Source organism: Macaca mulatta, chromosome X, assembly GCF_049350105.2.
Source record: "Macaca mulatta isolate MMU2019108-1 chromosome X, T2T-MMU8v2.0, whole genome shotgun sequence".
NCBI lineage: Eukaryota > Metazoa > Chordata > Mammalia > Primates > Cercopithecidae > Macaca > Macaca mulatta.
This window is the reverse complement of record NC_133426.1, coordinates 138,889,609-138,911,186: the sequence shown is the minus strand read 5'-3', so window position 1 is coordinate 138,911,186 and position 21,578 is coordinate 138,889,609. Positions and strand designations below refer to the sequence as shown.

Sequence of the window (21,578 nt, the reverse complement as noted above, 5' to 3'; positions counted from 1 at the left end):
CCACCACAGCTCAGCAAAGCCACTATAGCCAGGCTGCCTCTCTAGATTCCTCCTCTCTGGGCAGGGCATCTCTGAAGGAAAGGCAGCAGTCCCAGTCAGGGGCTTATAGATAAAACTCCCATCTCCCTGGGACAGAGCACCTGGCAGAAGGGGAGGCTATGGGCACAGCTTCAGTAGACTTAAACGTTCCTGCCTGCTGGCTCTGAAGAGAGCAGCAGATCTCCCAGCACAGCACTTGAGCTCTGCTAAGGAACAGACTGCTTCCTCAAGTGGGGCCCTGACCCCGTGCCTCCTGACTGAGAGACACCTCCCAGCAGGGGTTGACAGACACCTCATACAGGAGAGCTCTGGCTGGCATCTGGTGGGTGTTACTCTGGGATGAAGCTTCCAGAGGAAGAAGCAGGCAGCAATCTTTAGTGTTCTGCAGTCTCCGCTGGTGATACCCAGACAAACAGGGACTGAACTAGACCTCTGGCAAACTCCAACAGACATGCAGCAGAGAGGCCTGACTGTTAGAAGGAAAACTAACAAACAGAAAAGAATAGCATCAACATCAACAAAAAGGACGTCCATACAAAAACCCCATCCGAAGGTCACCAGCATCAAACACCAAAGGTAGATAAATCTGTGAAGATGAAGAAAAGGCAGCACAAAAAGGCTGAAAACTCCAAAAACTAGAACGTCTCTTCTCCTCCAAAGGATCACAACTCCTTGCCAACTAGGGAACAAAACTGGACGAAGAATGAGTTTGACAAATTGACAGAAGTAGGCTTCAGAAGGTGGGTAATAACAAACTCCTCCAAGCTAACGGAGCATGTTCTAACCCAACGCAAGGAAGCTAAGAAACTTGAAAAATGGTTAGAGGTATTGCTAACTAGAATAACCAGTTTAGAGAAAAACATAAATGATTTGATGGAGCTGAAAAACAGAGCACAAGAACTTTGTGAAGCATACAAAAGTATGAATAGCCGAATCGATCAGGCAGAAGAAATAATATCAGAGATTGAAGATCAACTTAATGAAATAAAGTGTGAAGACAAGATTAGAAAAAAAAGAATGAAAAGGAACGAGCAAAGCCCCCAAAGAAATATGGGACTATGTGAAAAGACCAAACCTAAGTTTGATTGGAGTTACTGAAAGTGATGGGGAGAATGGAACCAAGCTGGAAAACACTCTTCAGGATATTATCCAGGAGAATTTCCTCAACCTAGCAAGAAAGGCCAACATTCAAATTCAGGAAATACAGAGCACACCACAAAGATACTCCTCTAGAAGACTAACCCTGAGACATATAACCGTCAGATTCACCACGGTTGAAATGAAGGAAAAAATGTTAAGAGCAGCCAGAGAGAAAGGTCGGGTTACCCACAAAGGGAAGCCCATCAGACTAACAGTGGATCTCTCTGCAGAAACCCTACAAGCCAGAAGAGAGTGGGGGCCAATATTCAACATTCTTAAAGAAAAGAATTTTCAACCCAGAATTTCATATCCAGTCAAACTAAGCTTCATAAGTGAAGGAGAAATAAAATCCTTTACAGATAAGCAAATGTTGAGATATTTTGTCACCACCTGGCCTCCCTTACAAGAGCTCCTGAAGGAAGCACTAAAATATGGAAAGGAAAAACCGGTACTAGCCACTGCAACAACATACCAAATTGTAAAGACCACCAACACTATGAAGAAACTACATCAACTAATGGGCAGAGTAACCAGCTAGCATCATAATGACAGGATCAAGTTCACACATAATAATATTAACCTTAAATGTAAATGGGCCAAATGCCCCAAATAAAAGACACAGACTGGCAAATTGGATAAAGAGTCAGGACCCATCAGTGTGCTGTATTCAGGAGACCCATCTCACGCATAGGATCAAAATAAAGGAATGGAGGAATATTTACCAAGCAAATGGAAAGAAAAAAAAAAAAAAAAAAAAGCAGGGGTCGCAATCCTAGTCTCTGATAAAACAGATTTTAAACCAACAAAGATCAAAAGAGACAAATAAGGGCATTACATGATGGTAAAGGGATCAATGCAACAAGAAGAGCTAACTATCCTAAATGTATATACACCCAATACAGGAGCACCCAGATTCATAAAGCAAGTTCTTAGAGACCTACAAAGAGACTTAGACTCCAACACAATAATAGTGGGAGACTTTAACACCCCACTGTCAATATTAGATCAATGAGACAGAAAATTAACAAGGATATTCAGGACTTGAACTCAGATCTGGACCAAATGGACCTAATAGACATCTACAGAACTCTCCACCCCAAATCGACAGAATATACATTCTTCTCAGAAACACATCACACTTATTCTTAAATTGACCACATAATTCGAAGTAAAACACTCCTCAGCAAATGCAAAAGAACAGAAATCATAACAAACAGTCTCTCAGACCACAGTGAAATCAAATGAGAACTCAGGATTAAGAAACTCACTCAAAACCGTACAACTACATGGAAACTGAGCAACCTTCTTGGGGATGACTACTGGGTAAATAACGAAATTAAGGCAGACATAAATAAGTTCTTTGAAACTAATGAGAACAAAGACACAATGTACCAGAATCTCTGGGACACAGCTAAAACAGTGCTTAGAGGGAAATTTATATCTCTAAATGCCCACAGGAGAAAGTGGGAAAGATCTAAAATTGACACCCTAACATCACAATTACAAGAACTCGAGATGCAAAAGCAAACAAACTCAAAAGCTAGCAGAAGATAAGTAATAACTAAGATCAGAGCAGAACTGAAGGAGCTAGAGACACGAAAAACCCTTCAAAAAAAGCAATGAATCTAGGAGCTGGTTTTTTGAAAAGATTAACAAAAAATATACACCACTAGCCAGACTAATAAAGAAGAAAAGAGATAAGAATCAAATACACACAATAAAAAATGATAAAGGGGATGTCACCACTGATCCCACAGAAATACAGACTACCATCAGAGAATACTATAAACACACCTCTACGCAAATCAACTAGAAAATCTAGAAGAAATGGATAATTTCCTGGACACATGCACCCTCCCAAGACTAAACCAGGAAGAAGTCGAATCCCTGAATAGACCAATAACAAATTCTGAAATTGAGGCAGTAATTAATAGCCTGCCAACCCCAAAAAGCCCAGGACCAGACGGATTCACAGCCAAATTCCACCAAGGGTACAAAGAGGAGCTGGTACCATTCCTTCTGAAACTATTCCAAACAATAGAAAAAGAGAGACTAATATCCTCAATAAAATACTGGCAAACCTAATCCAGCAGCACATCAAAAAGCTTATCCACCATGATCAAGTTGGCTTCATCCCTGGGATGCAAGGCTATTTAAACATACACAAATCAATAAACGTAGTCCATCACAGAAACAGAACAAGGACAAAAACCACATGATTATCTCAATAGATGCAGAAAAGGCCTTTGAGAAAATTCAACACTGCTTCATGCTAAAAACTCTCAATAAACTAGGTATTATTGGAACATCTCAAAATAATAAGTTATTTATGACAAACCCACAGCCAATATCATACTGAATGGTCAAAAACTGGAAGCATTCCTTTTGAAAACCAGCACAAGACAAGGATGCCCTCTCTCACCACTCCTATTCAACATAGTATTGGAAGTTCTGGCCAGGGCAATCAGGCAAGAGAAAGAAATAAAGTGTATTCAAATAGGAAGAGAGGAAGTTAAATTGTCTCTGTTTGCAGATGACATGATTGTATATTTAGAAAATCCCATTTTCTCAGCCTAAAATCTCCTTAAGCTGATAAGCAGCTTCAGCAGAGTCTTGGGATACAAAATCAATGTGCAAAAATCACAAGCATTCCTATCCACCAATAACAGACAATCAGAGTCAAATCATGAGTGAATTCCCATTCACAATTGCTACTAAAAGAATAAAATACCTAGGAATTGAACTCACAAGGGATGTGAAGGACCTCTTCAAGGAGAACTACAAACCACTGCTCAAGGAAATAAGAGAGGACACAAACAAATGGAAAAACATTCCATGCTCATGGATAGGAAGAATTAATATTGTGAAAATGGCCATACTGCCCAAAACAATTTATAGATTCAATGCTGTCCCCATCAAGCTACCACTGACTTTCTTCACATAATTGGAAAGAACTACTTTAAATTTCATATGGAAGCAAAAAAGAACCCACATAGCCAAGACAATCCTAAGCAAAAAGAACAAGGCTGGAGGTATCACGCTACCTGACTTCAAACTATACTACAAGGCTACAGTAACCAAAACAGCATGGTACTGGTACCAAAACATATATCTAGACCAATGGAACAGAACAGAGGCCTCAGAAATAACACCACACATCTACAAACATCTGATCTTTGACAAACCTGACAAAAACAAGCAATGGGGAAAGGATTCACTATTTAATAAGTAGTGTTGAGAAAACTGGCTAGCCATATGCAGAAAACTGAAACTGGACTCCTTACACCTTATACAAAAATTAACTCAAGATGGATTAAAGACTTAAACACAAGACCTATAAAAACCCTAGAAGAAAACCTAGGCAATACCGTTCAGGACATTGGCATGGGCAAAAACTTCTTGACTTAAACACCAAAAGCAATGGTGACAAAAGTCAAAATTGACAAATGGGAGCTAATTAAACTAAAGAGCTTCTGCACAGCAAAAGAAACTCTCATCAGAGTGAACAGGCAACCTATAGAATGGGAGAAAATTTTTGCAATTTATCCATCTGACAAAGGGCTAATATCCAGAATCTACAAGGAACTTAAACAAATTTACAAGAAAAAAAAAAAACCATCAAAAGTGGGTGAAGGATATGAGCAGATACTTCTCAAAAAAAGACATTTATGTGGTAAACAAACATGGAAAAAAGCTCATCATCACTGGTCATTAGACAAATGCAAATCGAAACTGCAATGAGATACCATCTCCAGATACTGGAGAGGATGTGGAGAAATAGGAATGCTTTTACACTGTTGGTGGGAGTGTAAATTAGTTCAACCATTGTGGAAGACAGTGTGGTGATTCCTCAAGGATCTAGAACCACAAATACCATTTGATCCAGCAATCGCATTACTGGATATATACCCAAAGTATTATAAATCTTTCTGCTATAAAGACACATGCACACATATGTTTACTGTAGCATGATTCACAATAGCAAAGATTTGGAACCAACCCAAATGCCCATCAATGTTAGACTGGATAAAGAAAATGTGGCACATGTACACCATGGAATACTATGCAGCCATAGAAAAGGATGAGTTCATGTCCTTTGCAGGGACATAGATGAAGATGGAAACCATCATTCTCAGCCAACTAACACAGGAACAGAAAACCAAACACTGCATATTCTCACTCATAAGTGGGAGGTGAACAATGAGAACACATGGACACAGGGAGGGGAACATCATACACCATGGCCTGTTGGAGGGTGGGGAGCTAAGGGAGGGATAGTATTAGGAGAAATACCTAATGTAGATGATGGGTTGATGGGTGCAGCAAACCATCATGGCACGTGTATTCCTATGTAACAAACCTGCACGTTCTGCACATGTATCCCAGAACTTAAAGTACAATTAAAAAATAATAATGATAATAAAACTTTAAATGGCATTTATTAGCAAGTTCTTGTACTATTTAAAAATGGACACATCTTTTTAAAAAAGATGTGCCAGTAACATTATTTTATCCATTGCTAAAGTTATTTTCAAAAGAGACACTGTTGCACCTATTTTTTCCTTTTATGATTATATGTATGAACTGAGTTGGGATGTTTAATTGTTTTGTAAAATAGAATAAGTTGACTTACCTGCTTTTTGGAAAAAGACATGGAATTTACCATCCCAGGAGTATTATGAAAAAAATGCAGCAAAGCTTTAAAAATACATTAATGAAAAAGTTCTGTACTTAGGCAAAATATCCTTATTTTTTTATGACCACTTTTTTTTTCTGGACAGAAGACTTGATTTTCCATAGGATGTCTATGAAATCATGGTTTCCATCTGCAGTGCTGAGTACCTCTTATATTCCTTACAGAACTTGTGGTGGACCACTAACAAAAACACGTGAGGGAAATAGAACTTGAAGCAAATCTGAAAACTTGAAGACTTTAAATCTTGTCAGCCATCCAATTCAAGCAGTGTATGGCAGGTGTGTCGTATATTTGTAGAGCCAAAATAAATGGCCACAAGAAATTCAGAAGTAATACAGATGTAAGGAAAGCTTAAAATGGAAAGAAAGAAAACATTGTTTTCATTGTTTATTCAGGGGTTGATAAATGCATTTAAAGGAAGACCTCTTCAGTGATTGGTTTAGGTGCCAAAAATCTTTGTGATCTTCTGGACCAGGCACTGGCAGTGTTCCTGTTATGTGCTGGTTTGTGGAGGGAAGGCAAAAGAAAGTAGGAGACAAGGAAAGTATAGGAAAACCAGGGCAAAAGTAGCTGATGGTAGTGGCCTTGCAAACAGCTCTAGGACAAGTTACTGCTTCCATTAGATTAGAAGAAAACATGTCTTTCTTCTCTTGTTTTACTTTCAAGACAACTTCCGTGAGAAAAAAAATATGAATTCTTAAAAATAATAAAATCTGCAGTTCTTTTTTCAAACATTATACTTTAATAGAGAATCTGTTATGTATTTAATTTTAAAATATAAGTTTTTGTATTTTCCTTATGTTGTATCTTGTCTAGGACTCTCATAGATGAGCATCAATTCAAAGTCAAAGTTAACTATTTTATTTTCATGGAAAAATACTTATGAAAGGTTTCTTCCTGTGGATTGGAGTGAAATCTCCCCCACCCTTATTCCCACCACCAGTTCAGTTTCATCATACCTATTATTGAGCAAAAACATTCCAAAGATGAACCTACTATCCAAAGACACAAACAGCAATCATCTGGGAATTTCATATTTTTATAAGATCTTGTTGCTATCAAATGGACAGGAATAGGTCATTCTTTGTGAAGAATGAATGCACTATATATGAAGAATCATAGGTATTGTCATCCCAATTTGAAGGCTAGGATTGTGAGAAAATATTCAACTTCACAGGTCCAATCGATTCAAAACTAACAGAGGTGGCCAAAGCTCAGCTAGCCTAGAGGGTGCCCAACTGACAAAACTCTTTTCTAGTGTCATACAACAGAAGGGTTAATGTTAAATTACCATTTAATCTTTATAATTTTCAAAACAAAAATCCTGGGGAATGCTACTGTAACCCCCAATGACAAGATAGAGCCAGCAGTGCTGAGCAAGACATGATCTCTATGCTCAAGGAGTTTAAATCTGGTAAGGGAGAAAAGGTTAAGGGGCCCAGTCAGCAAGCATGAGTAAGAATATGATAGATGCCATAAGAGTAACACAGTATTGTGGTATGGTTAAGTGGTGGAGGGGACTCTGGAGTCAGGCTGCCTGAGTTTGAACCATGGCTTGATCACCTGCTAGCTTCATGAAGTTGTGCAAGTTAAATTACTCAACCTTTCTCCACCCTCATTTCCCCATCTGTAAAATGAGAACAGTAGTTGCCCTCTCCAAGAGAAATCTGGAGAGCAATAAGTCTCAATGTAATTCCAAGGTATTCCTCTTGATGACTTAACTTCTATGCAGTGGTGTTTGAGTGTGCGTTTAAGAGTATTCTTAAATCATAGTGCTTGGTGTATCATTCATGGTGAGTTAGAGGTTTGTGCTGAAGTCAGAATTCCTAGTGTTTACTTCCAGCTCTTCATAAATTCTAATACTCATTTTATTTCCTTGTACTATCAAGTTACTTCTCTATTTAAATGAGCATAGCATGTTCCACAAGAGCAAGGACCTTATCAGTCTTGTTCAGTACCTAGAACAATGCCTGGCACATAGTAGATGCTAGATAAATGTTGGTTGAGCACAACTTATGGCAATTATGAAAATGTTGATACATCAGGCATGAATGTAATTCTGAAAACGAACCATAAGTACTCTACAAAATTGACAGGTTTCCCTTGTTTAAGATTCCCAAGAGAGATAAACAATGCTATCTATGACATTTCTCAGCTAGAATCAGTGCATGAGATTTGGAGTCAGAAGATCTTGCCTGGAGTCATGGCTCTACCACCAGGCTTTGTAACTTCGGATAACTAATTTAACCTCCATGAGCTTCATTTCAGTCATCAGTGTTTTAGGTTATCACTCATGCTTTAGAATATTTTTGAGAGATCGAAAGATCAGTGAAATACAAGCGCTTGTAAACTGCAAGTACAATAAAGTACAAATGCACTAAGAAATGGTAACTTTTCATGTTCTGCTTTAGAGGACTATAAATCTTAAGAAGCAGAACTGTATTCCTATTACTTAAGTCTAAGGAAGTGAAGACAAAGCTATATTATCCCCAAAACAAAATTGATCTTAAGAATACAGAGAAAACTGGCACTTCTCCCTGTCTTTTATACATAGACAAACAGAGCTGCATGAGAGAACTTCTCCCCATCTTTCCTCCAGCTCCCTTGAGTGTTGCACTTAGTTTCTTCTGAGTCAGCCCCTAAAATAGTTTCAGTCTGAAGGAAGACATGTGGTGGCTAGAACTGCTTTGAAGAGTTGGCCAGGGCTTCATCGTAGGTTACAGGCCAAAATTTTGAAAAAGAAAAAAGAAAATTCTTTCTCCCCCTATCTCTGAATAAAATGCATGTCCAGAAGCCAGTTCTTGTTTGCATTTTTCATTTGTAAAAGTTCAGAATTCACATGTATCATTTATTATGTTTCTATACTTGGTGGACCTCTGTAGAAAAAGTCTTTCTCCAGACCCTCAGTGTTTATGTTTTGAGCAGATCTTATATAGATAGATCTTTTTTTGTCATTTTCCTTCCAAATGTGTTCAGACAGACTATATAATTTAGTTGTGGGATTAGGTTGGAATATCATACTCTTCCAGAGTACTTTTCATAATACATTAAGACAGTTACAGTGTGGAAATGAATTTACTCTTGAAATTCAACTTACTGACACTACTGAGAAAAATCTCTGGCTAAGGAGAAACTCAGAAAGTTTGGGATAGCTAATCCCATCACTAGTCAGGCTGTTTTTGGTTGTCATGTCTCTTTAGACATTTTAAAATATATATAACAGCTTTATTGGGATGTAATTCACATACTATCCAATTCATCTATTTAAAGTGTACAATTCAGTGAATTGGTTATGGTATTTCAAAAATCAAGCAATCGTCACCACTATCTAATTCCAGAACATTTTCATCACCCCCCAAAGGAAACTCTGTACCCATTAAGCAGTCATTCACCCTTATCCCTTCTTCGCAGCCCCTGGCAACCACTAATTTATCTTCTGTCTCTGTAGATTTGGCTACTCTGAACGTTTCATATAAATAGAATCATACAATATGTGGCCTTTTGTGACAGAGTTCTTTCGCTTAACATGATGTTGTCAAGGTTCATCCTTCTGGTAGCATGCCTCAGTACTTCATTCCTATTTGTGACCGAATAATATTCCATTGTGTGGATATACCACATTTTGTTTATCCATTCATCTGTTAATGGACACTTACGCTATTTCCACTTTTGGCTATTGTGAATAGTGTTGCTATGAACATTCATGTACAAGGATTTGTAGGAGGATTTCTTTATCGCTTGTTTTCAGATACTTTGGGTATATACTGAGTTGTGGAAGTGAAGGAACTGTCAGACAGTTTGCCACAGCAACTGCACTATTTCGTATTCCCAGCCACAATGTATGAGGGTTCAAATTTCTCCAATTTCTCTGTCTTTTAAAATTATAGTTAGACTAATAAGAGTGAAGTGGTCATCACATTGTGATTTTGTTTTGCATTTCTATCATCAGGTTATTTAAAAAATATTTTTTCCTAGAAGTCATTTGCCTGCAACTTCAACCCTCTAGAACATGGTCCTGCATGTAACTTGATGCAGAAGGGGCCCCAAAAAAGTAAGAGCAGTCATAGAAGATGCAAGAAAGCTCTGCATTTTGTTCCAAAGGCCCCTCATTCAGTGGGTAACTAATTGTTATTCAACATTCATGACTGGCTATTAGGTTTTTCAGAAGAGAGCTGGAAAATTCACTGTGGTAGATATTGTGACAGTCAGATAAGTGGCAGTGGATATGACAATTAGTCTGCCACTTAAAGATGAGAACTATTATACTTCCTAATATATTAATAGTCCCAAGTCTTTAATTAGAGACCAAATTATATTTGATATATTTTTTAAGAAGGCAAAGTTACATAGAATACATTTTAGAGTGATTTCCATGAAGAATGATTCAGAGAAAAACATGTTTTGCTCTTGAGTAGATAAGCTTGCTTGAATTTTCTAGGTACTTAATTTCTCAATGACATTTAAAAAGTCAGGTGATATTGAATTTCATCTTGAATATGGAAAAGACAAAGAGAAGATTGAGATTTTTATAAAGTTGTTGAAAATATTGTCCAAAAAATTAAATGAAATACTTTTAAGAACTTTAATCTCACTTTTTGATGAAGTTAACAGTTATTTGATTTTTCTAATACTCAGAGCTCACTTTTGCATTAGTGCTGTTTCAGTATGTGTTTATGGCATATGCCAGTAAATTAACCTTTCCTGTATCTTTTCAGCTGTTGCTAGAAATTATAGCTGGTTCACACTGAGTTAAACTGCGTACTTTAAAGCTGCATAATATTTAATCTATTTCATTAAACAGCACATTCTGTCTCACTTGTTTGTATATGCTGAAACCTTCTTCTGAGTTGCTCCAATTTCCCTTCAGAGACTAAGGAGCCTACACACACGAAAAACAAACAAACAAACAAACAAACAAAAATATCTTTTCAAATGACTTTTTTCTTTATCTGAAGCACATTTTACATTTCCATCCTCCACCCCACTTAATGTGAGGTTGTTGCCCAGTCTTGTAGTACAACAGTAAATCTAAGCAGTTGCTTGCTTTTACTATACAGTTTTATACTGGGAAATGCCCTTTTTATTGACAATAGCTGACTGTACTATGTTGCACTGTCAGTATCTAGATGCTTCCTGTTTTAAATAGGATATAGTTACTTCTTTTCCAAATCTAGAGTTTGAAACGGAAGCATTGTATTATTTTAGCTAATTTTATTTATTTTTTTCTTGCAGGTTCTGAAAAGTGCCTTTTCTGAAAACTCTGCTGCTTGGATTCTACTCTAGAGCTGTCTCTTTATAAACCCCTCTCCCTACCATACCGTTCCCTGCCCTCTCCACCTCCCCGCCGAACCTGGTGTGCTTGTAGTTTACTGTCAGCAGCTGGTCCATTTCTTTTTTCTGTGATTCTCAATTTTCTTAGTCATTTTCCCTCCACTTGATTTTGCAACAAAACTTTTTTGGGGTTCTAACATCCTTCCCAATCTTATTATTTAAAGCTAATAAATAGAAAAACTTTTCTCCCCCTGATCTGAGACCATTCCACAAATCAAAGGGCAGCCAGCAGCATATGTTTTTTACAAGAATAATTGAAAACATCAACTGCAGAGCACAGAATTCTTTTGAAAGTCTGCTGGTTATTTCACATAAATTCGGCAAAGGAACAAAATAAAGCATTCATTATCTTAACAGTTGGCTTCTTAGGAGTTGGTCTCTAATTTGATTTTTAGTTATTCTGATAGTTTTTATGATTGGCTTTTTGTTTGACTAGACCAGATTTGACTTTAATGAAAACCTAAGTGTTAACAAATAGACGTTTCACCAAAGCAACCTGTTATCTCTTCACACTTAGTTTGAATTCATTTTTAATCCTTTAATAGTCCACAATAATATTGTCCTAAAGAGGGTACATTGGATTTTAATTTTGCTTTCAATATGACGGCTGTCAATGTTGCCCTGATTCGTGATACCAAGTGGCTGACTTTAGAAGTCTGTAGAGAATTTCAGAGAGGAACTTGCTCTCGAGCTGATGCAGATTGCAAGTTTGCCCATCCACCAAGAGTTTGCCATGTGGAAAATGGTCGTGTGGTGGCCTGTTTTGATTCTCTAAAGGTGAGTCCCATCTGAATGCACATAATTTAAATTTGTTGATTTCTGTGTTTTTTGAAATACGATGTGCTTTGAAATGAGTAAAATTAATAATAGCATGAAAGTGATAAATTTTGTTTTTTTTTTTTAAAAAAAACAGAATGGCAAGATAGAAGGTCTTAAAGTCAGAATGGCTTAACGACAAAATGTCTTAATTCTTTGTGTTTGCAGAGCTAAGCCAAGTCTAAATCTCATTCCACCAAAGACCACTTACCACTTATCAAAACAGATACACTTAAAGAATAAAAATTGAATAATTTTTGTAGCAGTGAGGGATTGTAGTCTTGCTATCATTTACTTTTTTGTATATGATTTAGATGTTACAGTGATCATAATCGCCATGTAACCTAGAGAAGCCCTTCACTGAATTATAGCTTATTATCCATAGTACCAAAATGCACTTGGGAGGGACCAGTCAGCTTTCAGAGGATAAATAAGGTCAGACTGAGGGAGTATAAGGTTTCCAGAAGGAAAATTATAGCGTTTTGAAGTATCTCAAAGTATATTTTGAACCTTTAACTTAAACATATTGCTATAAAACTAGGTTCACTTAATTTTCCTCCTGGACAGCTGATTGACCAATTTCAGATTTGTAAGTATATTTTGTAAGGAAAGCCCTATTACCAAAGTCATCAAGCCTGAGTATTACATACTAGATTATAAACAAAATATGAGGGCAGATGAGGTATTATATAGGACAGGATGTATATGATTGCAGAAAAAGAAAATGTAGTCATTTTCATGTTTTATTCATAGTTATCCTTAAGGATAAAAAGTACAAATTAAAACATAGAAGCAATAAATTGTAATGGATTTCTGGTTTAATTAATAAGATTTGCTACAATGCATTTGAGATTTTTTTCAAAATATGTCAAAATGAATTAAGCTTAACAAGAACCTTTTCAGTTTCTTGATATTGTTTTACCCTCATCATGACCAGTGACCAATTTTACCTCATTAACATTTTTATTTATGGCTGCATTGGCTAACAGAGATATATCCCTTAGTGTGATGGTTTCCTCAGGAAACATTTTCTTAAGTGATACACAGGTTAAGTATCTCTTATCTGAAATGCTTGAGACTGAAAATGTTTTCGATTTTTTGGATTTTGGAATATTTGAATATCCATAAAGAGATATCTTGGGGATGGGACTCCAGTCTAAACATGAAATTCATTTACATTTTACATATACTTTTTACACATAGCCTGAAGGTAATTTTATACAACATTTTGAATAATTTTGTGCATGAAACAAAGTTGTGTACATTCAACTATCAGAAAACAAAAGTGTCATTATCTCAGCCACCCATGTGACATCATGTTGGCACTTAAAAAGTTAAGGCTTTTGCAGCATTTTATACTTCAGGTTTTCAGATTAGAGATGCTCAACCTGTACTACTTAAGGAGTTACTTTTACCTATTTCGTGATTACTAGTTTGCTTTTTTTTTTTTTTTTTTGCAGACCATTCCATTTTAAGAATACAAACTTGTTATTGTAAAGATAAAGGTAATTCCTACCATTGAAAATCTCTGAATTGCCTTTATTTGTGGTAGACATTATGACTAAAGAACTTACTTTTTTTCTTCATTTTGGTTTCATTTAAGTTTCATCTACAATTATTTTGTGTATTATTTAAATCTGCTGCTACAGGGTTGGGCATTACTTTGAAGGGGAAAAGATTGCTGAGTTAGTTGGGGGAAAAAATGAGGTATCTTTCATCCAGTCCATATAGAGGGTCAGGAACTGCAGTAGGAACTTTGCATGTGTTGTTTCAGGAGATCTGGGGTACAGTCCCAGCCTCTGTATCTGACCTCGGGCAACTTAACCTCACAATCTTGGAGTGACTTCATCTCTAACAGATAGGTAATATCTTCTCTACCTAACTTCTGTGATTATTGTGGAGACTGCAGTAAGCTAGTACAAATGGAAAACCACATTTCACTATAAAAGTGAATTAAATAAAAGGTTTTCTTCCTATCAACTCAATGTTTGTTGGAGGCATTCTTTAATAAAGTTCTATTTAGTTAGGGTTTATTATTTAAAATTACAAACTCATGTTCTAAAGGTACATAACCAAATCTAGTTGCTGTGTGATATTAGTTGTTCAAACTAAGTATAACTGTTTTGTGGTTGCTCTGATATAGAGTTCCTTGCAGGCTTTGTAAATTCTATCTTTCCGAACATCATAGAATGTGAAAGGAGATGTGTGATCTTCCTATTCATTAATAAACTCAGGTCAGTAATTCCATTTAAAGGCAAAAGAGTACCATAAACTAAACATTTTGAAGAAAAGTACTAGGGAAGGTAACTGTTTACAAAATGCGTACTGCACTACAACTTTAGAGCTTGGAAAGTGTTTAATTCAGAGACAAAATAGATAATGGCCAATGAATATTAATAAGCCACTTAATTATTTAAATAAGTTGTCTACTCACTGTATCTAGTATTTTTAAAGTAATGTTTGCATCATGTTAATATCCTGACGACCAGTCACAAAGGGTAAAGATGATTTACATAATCCTTACATTCTCATATTTTTGTGAAACCCTTAATATTTCAAATATATAAAGCCTTTCAAACAATTATTTAATTTGCCATTTAGATAGCACATTAATCAGAGTTCCATGTCTGCACAAGAGCTTTGTAGTTCTTATCCATGACATGCATGAAAGTTAAATTAAGCTGAGGGTAATTGACCTGTGTGCATTGTACTAGTATCATATCTATAATACACAAATAACATACTTCCGTGGTTACTGCAGCATTTCCTACTTCTCCTGAGTTTTTATAATTGAAACACTGTTGAACTTCATCTGTATACTATTTCTTCTCTCATGAGTGATTAAATAACTGAAGCAATCATTTGATGAGTTTTGGGCTGCTGCTTTTGTTTTTGTTTTGTTTTGTTGTTGTTGTGTAAGAATTCTATTAGTACTAGCTACTCTACCAGATGATGGTTATTGCCTTAATAACAGGTACAACAGATACAATGTTCTAACTCACCTTGTAATGAGGGAATATTATGAAAATAAGAAGGGCAAATTGGATGACTGATTGTGTATTGTGCTGAAGTGCTGTGCCTATCAATCCATGAATGTTGAGTGCTCAGTGATGAAGGCAGCACCATCTTCAAATGGAAATCTAGTGCAGTCCATGGATTAATTTCCAACTACGTAGAATGGTCTCATATCATGTTAGTATGCAGCTGTTTTTGACTCCGTTGCCTTGTGGACTGGGCACAATCTGTCTCCAAAGTTCTCTTTAAATATTGCTTAATCCATTCTATGCCAATTTCTTGATATTACAGTTTGCCATTGATCTAGGTTGGTATTTTTAGTGAATGTTCCTTGGATTTAACGAAGAGTCGTCATTTTTAAAACGAAATCAATATTTGTGATTGTTTTCATAGCCAAGTTATTCTGCTTCAGTAATATCATGATGTCTTGAACCTTTCCCTCTATACTTGAAGCAATGTGTTATCAGTCACTTTTTATCAAGGAAGGATATAAATGTTGTCATTATTTCATTATGACAGGTCAACACCCATCACATCTGCCCACCCCTCTTACCACTTTGGGTAGTTTTGTGCCAAGAATTTCCTGGTAAAGGCTATAGCAGCAGACATAGTTAGAGGATACTCAAGCTAACCTATATACATTCCTTAAAAAATGGGAACTGTGTGAGGAATGCACATAAAACAGTCACATGCTGTGTCTTCAAAATCACATATGATCACAAGAAAAATAATATTTTGACAAGTGAAACCTGTTGTATAATTATATGGATATGAATCTATCCTTGTAGGTCAAACTGACCCGAGTTACCAGTATATTCTGTAATAGCACCACTAGTCACAGCAGTTTTCATTAGTTTAAAATTTGACTATTTTTGACTGAATACTTACTCATCCCTATTTGCTAAGGGAAAGTTTACCAGAAACTAGACACCTAGCAACACAATCCCAAGGGTCACTGGATTATGCAAGACTTAGCACCATTTATCAGCTCCATCAGAGAGGTCTGTCTACACTATAAAGACACATAAGCAGCACCTGTCATCCTGAGAGTCAAGGAAAATAACATTTTATTTAAGGATCTCTATTTTCTATGATGCTAATCTTCAAAAGGAAGTATCTTTGGTAAAAGTCAATGCTATTTTGAACATTTCAAAAACCTCTTTTGAAAGGAAAATAGAATTGTAATTATAGGTTGGTGCGGAAGTAATTGTGTTTTTTGCCATGAAAGCAATGGCAAAAACTGCAATTACTTCTGCACCAACCTAATGGTACCCAAACAAATACATATTGATAGTTCAGCCTCGCCTTTTAAACATTTTATTTTGAAATATTAATAATTTTAGGCTTACAGAAAAGTTACCAAAGTAATACAGGAAACTCCTGTATACTTTTTATCCAGATTCTCCTAATGTCAACAACTTACATGCCATGCATTGCAGTTATCAAAACCAGGGAATTATCACTGGTACAAGATTCTTAAGTAAACTAGAGAACTTATTTGAATGTCACCAATTTTCTTCCTAATGTTAGTTTTCTGCTCCAGGATCCAATCTAGGATCCCATATGGCATTTATTCCTCATATCTCCTTAGTCTCCTCCAACCTGTGACACTTTCTCAGTCTTTCCTTGTCTTTCATGACCATGACACTGAGGATGAATACTGGTCAGTTATTCTGTAAAATACATCTTACTTTGTGCTTATTGAATGTTTTCTCATGATTAGACTGAGGTCATGTGGTTTTGGCAAATAAAAAAGAAACCCACACACAGAAATGATGTGCATGACATATGAGGGTATGTGATGTTGATATATCTTATTCATTATGTTAACTTTAATCACTTGGTTAAGTTGGCATCTACTGGGTTTCTCTACTGTAACATGACCAGTTTTTCTTTTGTAAAAACTCTTAACTGTGTCTCCCATTTATTCATCATCCCCTACAATATGCCATTGATCATAATGGGCATCCCAATGTCCTAGATGTTAAAAAGTGAACAAGTGTCCATCTTAGAAGTGATTGGTAATGTACTTCTGTAATTATGGTCAATCAAGAAAGAGAGCAAGGGAAAATGGACCAAGAGCGTGACAGAGAAAATAGAAGCAACAAGTCGCCAGAAAGACAGAACACTGGAGAGTGAGAAGTCCTAGAAGTGGTGTGATATATGTGTGCCTATCATATACTCCTGCAGAGTGTGACAGCTGTCCCCTTCTGGTTCACGGCCTTGGGACTTAGCCATAAACCAGAAACAGTCCCTGTCTCCATGGTACAGACATTCTCATTGGGAGTTGGAGGAGGAGCAGGTAAAAAAATAATTAAATATGGCCGGGTGCGGTGGCTCACGCCTGTAATCCCAGCACTTTGGGAGGCCGAGGAGGGTGGATCACGAGGTCAGGAGATCGAGACCATCCTGGCTAACATGGTGAAACCCCATCTCTACTAAAAACACAAAAAATTAGCCAGGCGTGGTGGCGGGCGCTTGTAGTTCCAGCTACTCCGGAGGCTGAGGCAGGAGAATGGCATGAACCCGGGAGGTGGAGCTTGCAGTGAGCTGAGATCGCGCCACTGCACTCCAACCTGAGCGACTGAGCCAGATTCCATCTCAAAAAATAAATAAATAAAAATAAATAATAATAATAATTAAATATTCAGGATAACAATATATTGTCAGGTGTGAGGAAAGGGTACAGAGAATGGCAGGGGCTACTGTTTTAGATACAGTGGCCAGGAGGCCTCCAATGAGGTGACCTTTGAGGAGAGGCATGCAGGAGATGAGGGGACAGTGAAGAGGATTTCTAAGAACACTCCAGGCAAGGAGAATGGTGACAGCTGAGGCCCTGAAGCTGGCGGCAGCCTGGTGTGTGTGAGGAAACTCAAGGTCACTAGTGTGGCTGGAGGAGAGCGGTGAAGGGGGAGGGCAGTGGGAGATGAGGGCAGGGAGGTCCTGGGGGTGGGGAGATCAGGTGGGGCTCTGTGTATCATACTGAGGACTTTGGATTCTGTTCCAAGAGCTGGAAAGGTTGACATAATCGGGGGAAAGCAAGCCCACACAAAGCAGAGGTGTCTATTCTTTATATTTTTAAATGGAAAAGAGAATAATTTCCACGAAGACAAATAACTCCTGTTTATAGGTAAAGTAGAAGTCAAACGGTGCCCAATCCCTATTCTTCACTCCCTTCTTTCTATGACTTGTACATCAACTAGAGTTCATGCCCCAGTGATGGGGGATTATCAATAAAGAAATCTCATGTGAGGAAAGAGTTAACATAGCAGGTTTGGTGGCTTACTCTTTGCATGTCTCCAAGGGAAACCTTAACTATCCCCTGGGAATGTGGCCACCATTCATTTTGTCACTGATTGGTTATTGTGTTGTATACACCTGGAACAATGGACCATGACATAACAATTTGTCAGGGTTGCTTTGCTCAAGATCAAGATTGATGACTGATTCATTGTTAGGGTCCTGGATTACAGTTGCCATGGCCAGTTGGTAGCAGGCTGTGCATATGTGATCAGGACCCATCTGCACCTCAGACGTTGAGACTAGAACTGGGCTTCCCAGGGTGGAGACATTCCATACATGCCTCTGTAGTTTGCTACTAGAGAGAGAGTCCTTGTGCGTGTGGCTTCGAACTAGAAAGAACATTGGAAGCTTGTGCTGGGCTTCTCTTGACTCTGCTGATACATTTATGTTTCCTGTTACTTTTCCTCTGTATTCCATGCTGTAATAAATTTTAGCCACGAGTGTAAGTTGCTATTGAGTCTGTGAGTCCTGGCAAATGTCAAAGAAGCTTTTCTGTACATTAGTATTTTTCGTATATTATTTGCTTGATTCTTTTTTACATTTTTATGTTTTTTATGAGAAGGGCTTGTTCATTTTGTTTCTATTTTTTAAAGTTTAATTTTTGAATGGATATTTTCATAATTCAAAAATTTATAAAAACAGTCATCAGCTGATGACTACATCAACAAAATGTGGTATATACATACAATGGAATATTACTCAGCCACAAAAAGGAACAAAGTACTGATCCATGCTACAACATGGATGAACCTTAAAATCATGATGTTAAATGAAAGAAGCCAGACATAAGAGGTCACATATTGTGTTATTGCATTTATATGAAACATCAAGAGTTGGCAAATCCACAGAGACAGAAAGCAGATTAGTGGTTGCCAGGGTCTTGTGAAGGGCAGTAGATGGGTGAGTGAGGGATGAGGGGTATGGGAATTAACTGCTAATGGGTACAAGGTTTTTTGTTTAAGGGTGATGAAAATGTCTTGGAATTAGATAGTGGTGATAGTTATACAACTTTGTATATAAATGCGTTAAAAACTGCTGATGTGTACATTTTAAAAGGGTGAGTTTTATGATTTGTGAATTATACTCAATGAGAAAGTTTAAGAAAATTCAACGATAATAGAGTATGCAGTGAAGTTTTCCCCTCATCTCTTTTTCCCAGTTAATCAGTTGACCTCCAAACTGATACTTTGGTTTTCCCTCTCCCATAGATATTTTATATATATATATATATATATATATATACACACACACACACACACACACACACACACACACACACACACACGAGCAAATATATCCATACTTATTTTCCATTTTTACACAAATAGTAGCATACCGTTTTCCTCCTTGCTTTTTTTAAGTTTAAAATATTAATTGTAAAAGATGGGAAAAGCTATGTCATGCTGACACTAATAAATAGAAGCCTGGAGGTGCTATATTTATAATAAAGATAAAAAGAATTGCACACAAATACAGGATTCTAGTTAGTAAATCTGTTCCTCACAGGCATATGTAAGTATGTGGATACTGAGGTTGAACAACTAAATGTATATAGAGTAGATAATGAGAGCCTGTTTTCTCACTGTCAGAGAAAAAAAGTTAAAAATAAAAGGGGAAGGTTAGGATGAATGCTGTGGTGTGGATTAGAAAGGACACATGAGTATGTATACAGATAGATACAGGAATAGATATTGATCTGTGTGTATGCATGGGTTATTATGTAGGCTTTCATTTCTTAGCTCTGTCTAGGGAGGACCTAGAAGCAATTAACACCCCAACAGCAATGAGCATACATAGCACCCACATCTTTGTGTCTAATATCATTCTCCAATAACGGAACTAGGGATCTTTGGAATAATGGCTGATTCTGGACAGAAGCAGGGAAAATACAAGATGAGGCTGTAATGTCTTTTGGTGTAAGAATATAAGAAAGTGCTAGAAAAAGGGTGGGGGCACGAAAGAGAGCACAGTAGCCAATCTGAAGGAGCTCCCAATGACTGAAGTTGGAATAACTTGAGCAAGAAACTAAATGATGATAGTATAGAATTATAGCCCATAGAATAAAATAGATGCCCATGAGTCCATAGTTTACAAAAAAAAAAAATAAATAAATAAAATAAATAAATAAATAAATAAATAAATAAATGGATAAGGTGGGGAGAAGGGACAACTCCTCCTTACAGAAGAATTCCAATTAATAAATGGAGAACAAATGAAGGAAACACAAAATCACTAGTAGGCAAATGCCATGGTAATAGTGGTTGCAGGCAAGATCCACTGATACATGCTGAAATCAGTGGGTAAAAGTTGGAGGAGAAACAGGATATTTGCATTGTCCCAAAGTATTTCTCCCAGGATATTTATCAATTAAAAGTGAAAAATAGACCAGGCATGGTGACTGGCTCATGCCTTTAATCCCATCACTTTGGGAGGCCAAGGTGGGAGGATCTCTTGAGGCCAGGAGTTTGAGACCAGCCTGGGCAATATAGCGAGACCCTGTCTATACAAAACATTTTTTAAAAAATTAACTGGGCATAATGGTGCATGCCTGTAGTCCCAGGTACTCAGGAGGCTGAAGCAGAGGATTGCTTGAGCCTGGGAGATTGAGGCTGCAGTCAGCAGTGATTGTGCCACTGCACTCCAGCCTGGGCAACACAGCAAGACCCTGTTTCTAAAATAAATAAATAAAGGGAAAATAGTCACTTTACAGTGGAGAAACCCAGCAGATGCCACTTTAACCAGGTGTTTAAGGTTAACATAATGAGTGATAAGATATAGCAATATCACATACCCTCAGATAGAATACACATCATTTCTGTGATATTCCTGCCAAAAAGACATGGTTTCCATCTAATCATGAGAAAACATTCAACAAACACAAAGTGAGAGGCATTTTACAGAATAAATGACCAGTACTCATCCAAAGTGTCATGGTCATGAAAGACAAGGAAAGACTGAGAAAGTGTCATAGATTGGAGGAGACTAAGGAGAAGGGAGGAATACATGCCATGTGGGAACCTGGATTGGATCCTAGAACAGAAGAATATTAGGAAGAAAATTGGTGACATTCAAATAAGGTCTCTTGTTAAGAGTCTTGTACCAGTGTTAATTTCCTTGTTTTGGTAATTGTGTTATGGTTATGTAAGTTTTTAACAGTAGGGGAATTCTGGGTGAAGGGTATACAGGGACTCCAGGTATCATTTTTGCGATTTTTTTGTAAGTTCAAAATTATTTCAAA

General features: G+C 37.1%; 1 protein-coding gene across 12 annotated transcripts in view; it reads left to right on the top strand.

Moving 5' to 3' along the window:
- The window catches only part of MBNL3 (muscleblind like splicing regulator 3), a 122,669-nt gene that overhangs the window by 43,531 nt on the left and 57,560 nt on the right, over window positions 1-21,578 (top strand). For 5 of the 12 annotated variants that reach the window (XM_077988282.1, XM_015128202.3, XM_077988283.1 and 2 more), the window contains exon 2: window positions 11,108-11,983. The exons of the other annotated variants lie outside the window; for them this stretch is intronic. In XM_077988282.1, the coding sequence (XP_077844408.1) occupies window positions 11,807-11,983 (177 nt within the window). In that variant the 5' untranslated portion in view covers window positions 11,108-11,806. The remainder of the gene's footprint in view (window positions 1-11,107; window positions 11,984-21,578) is intronic. 12 annotated transcript variants of the gene reach the window in all.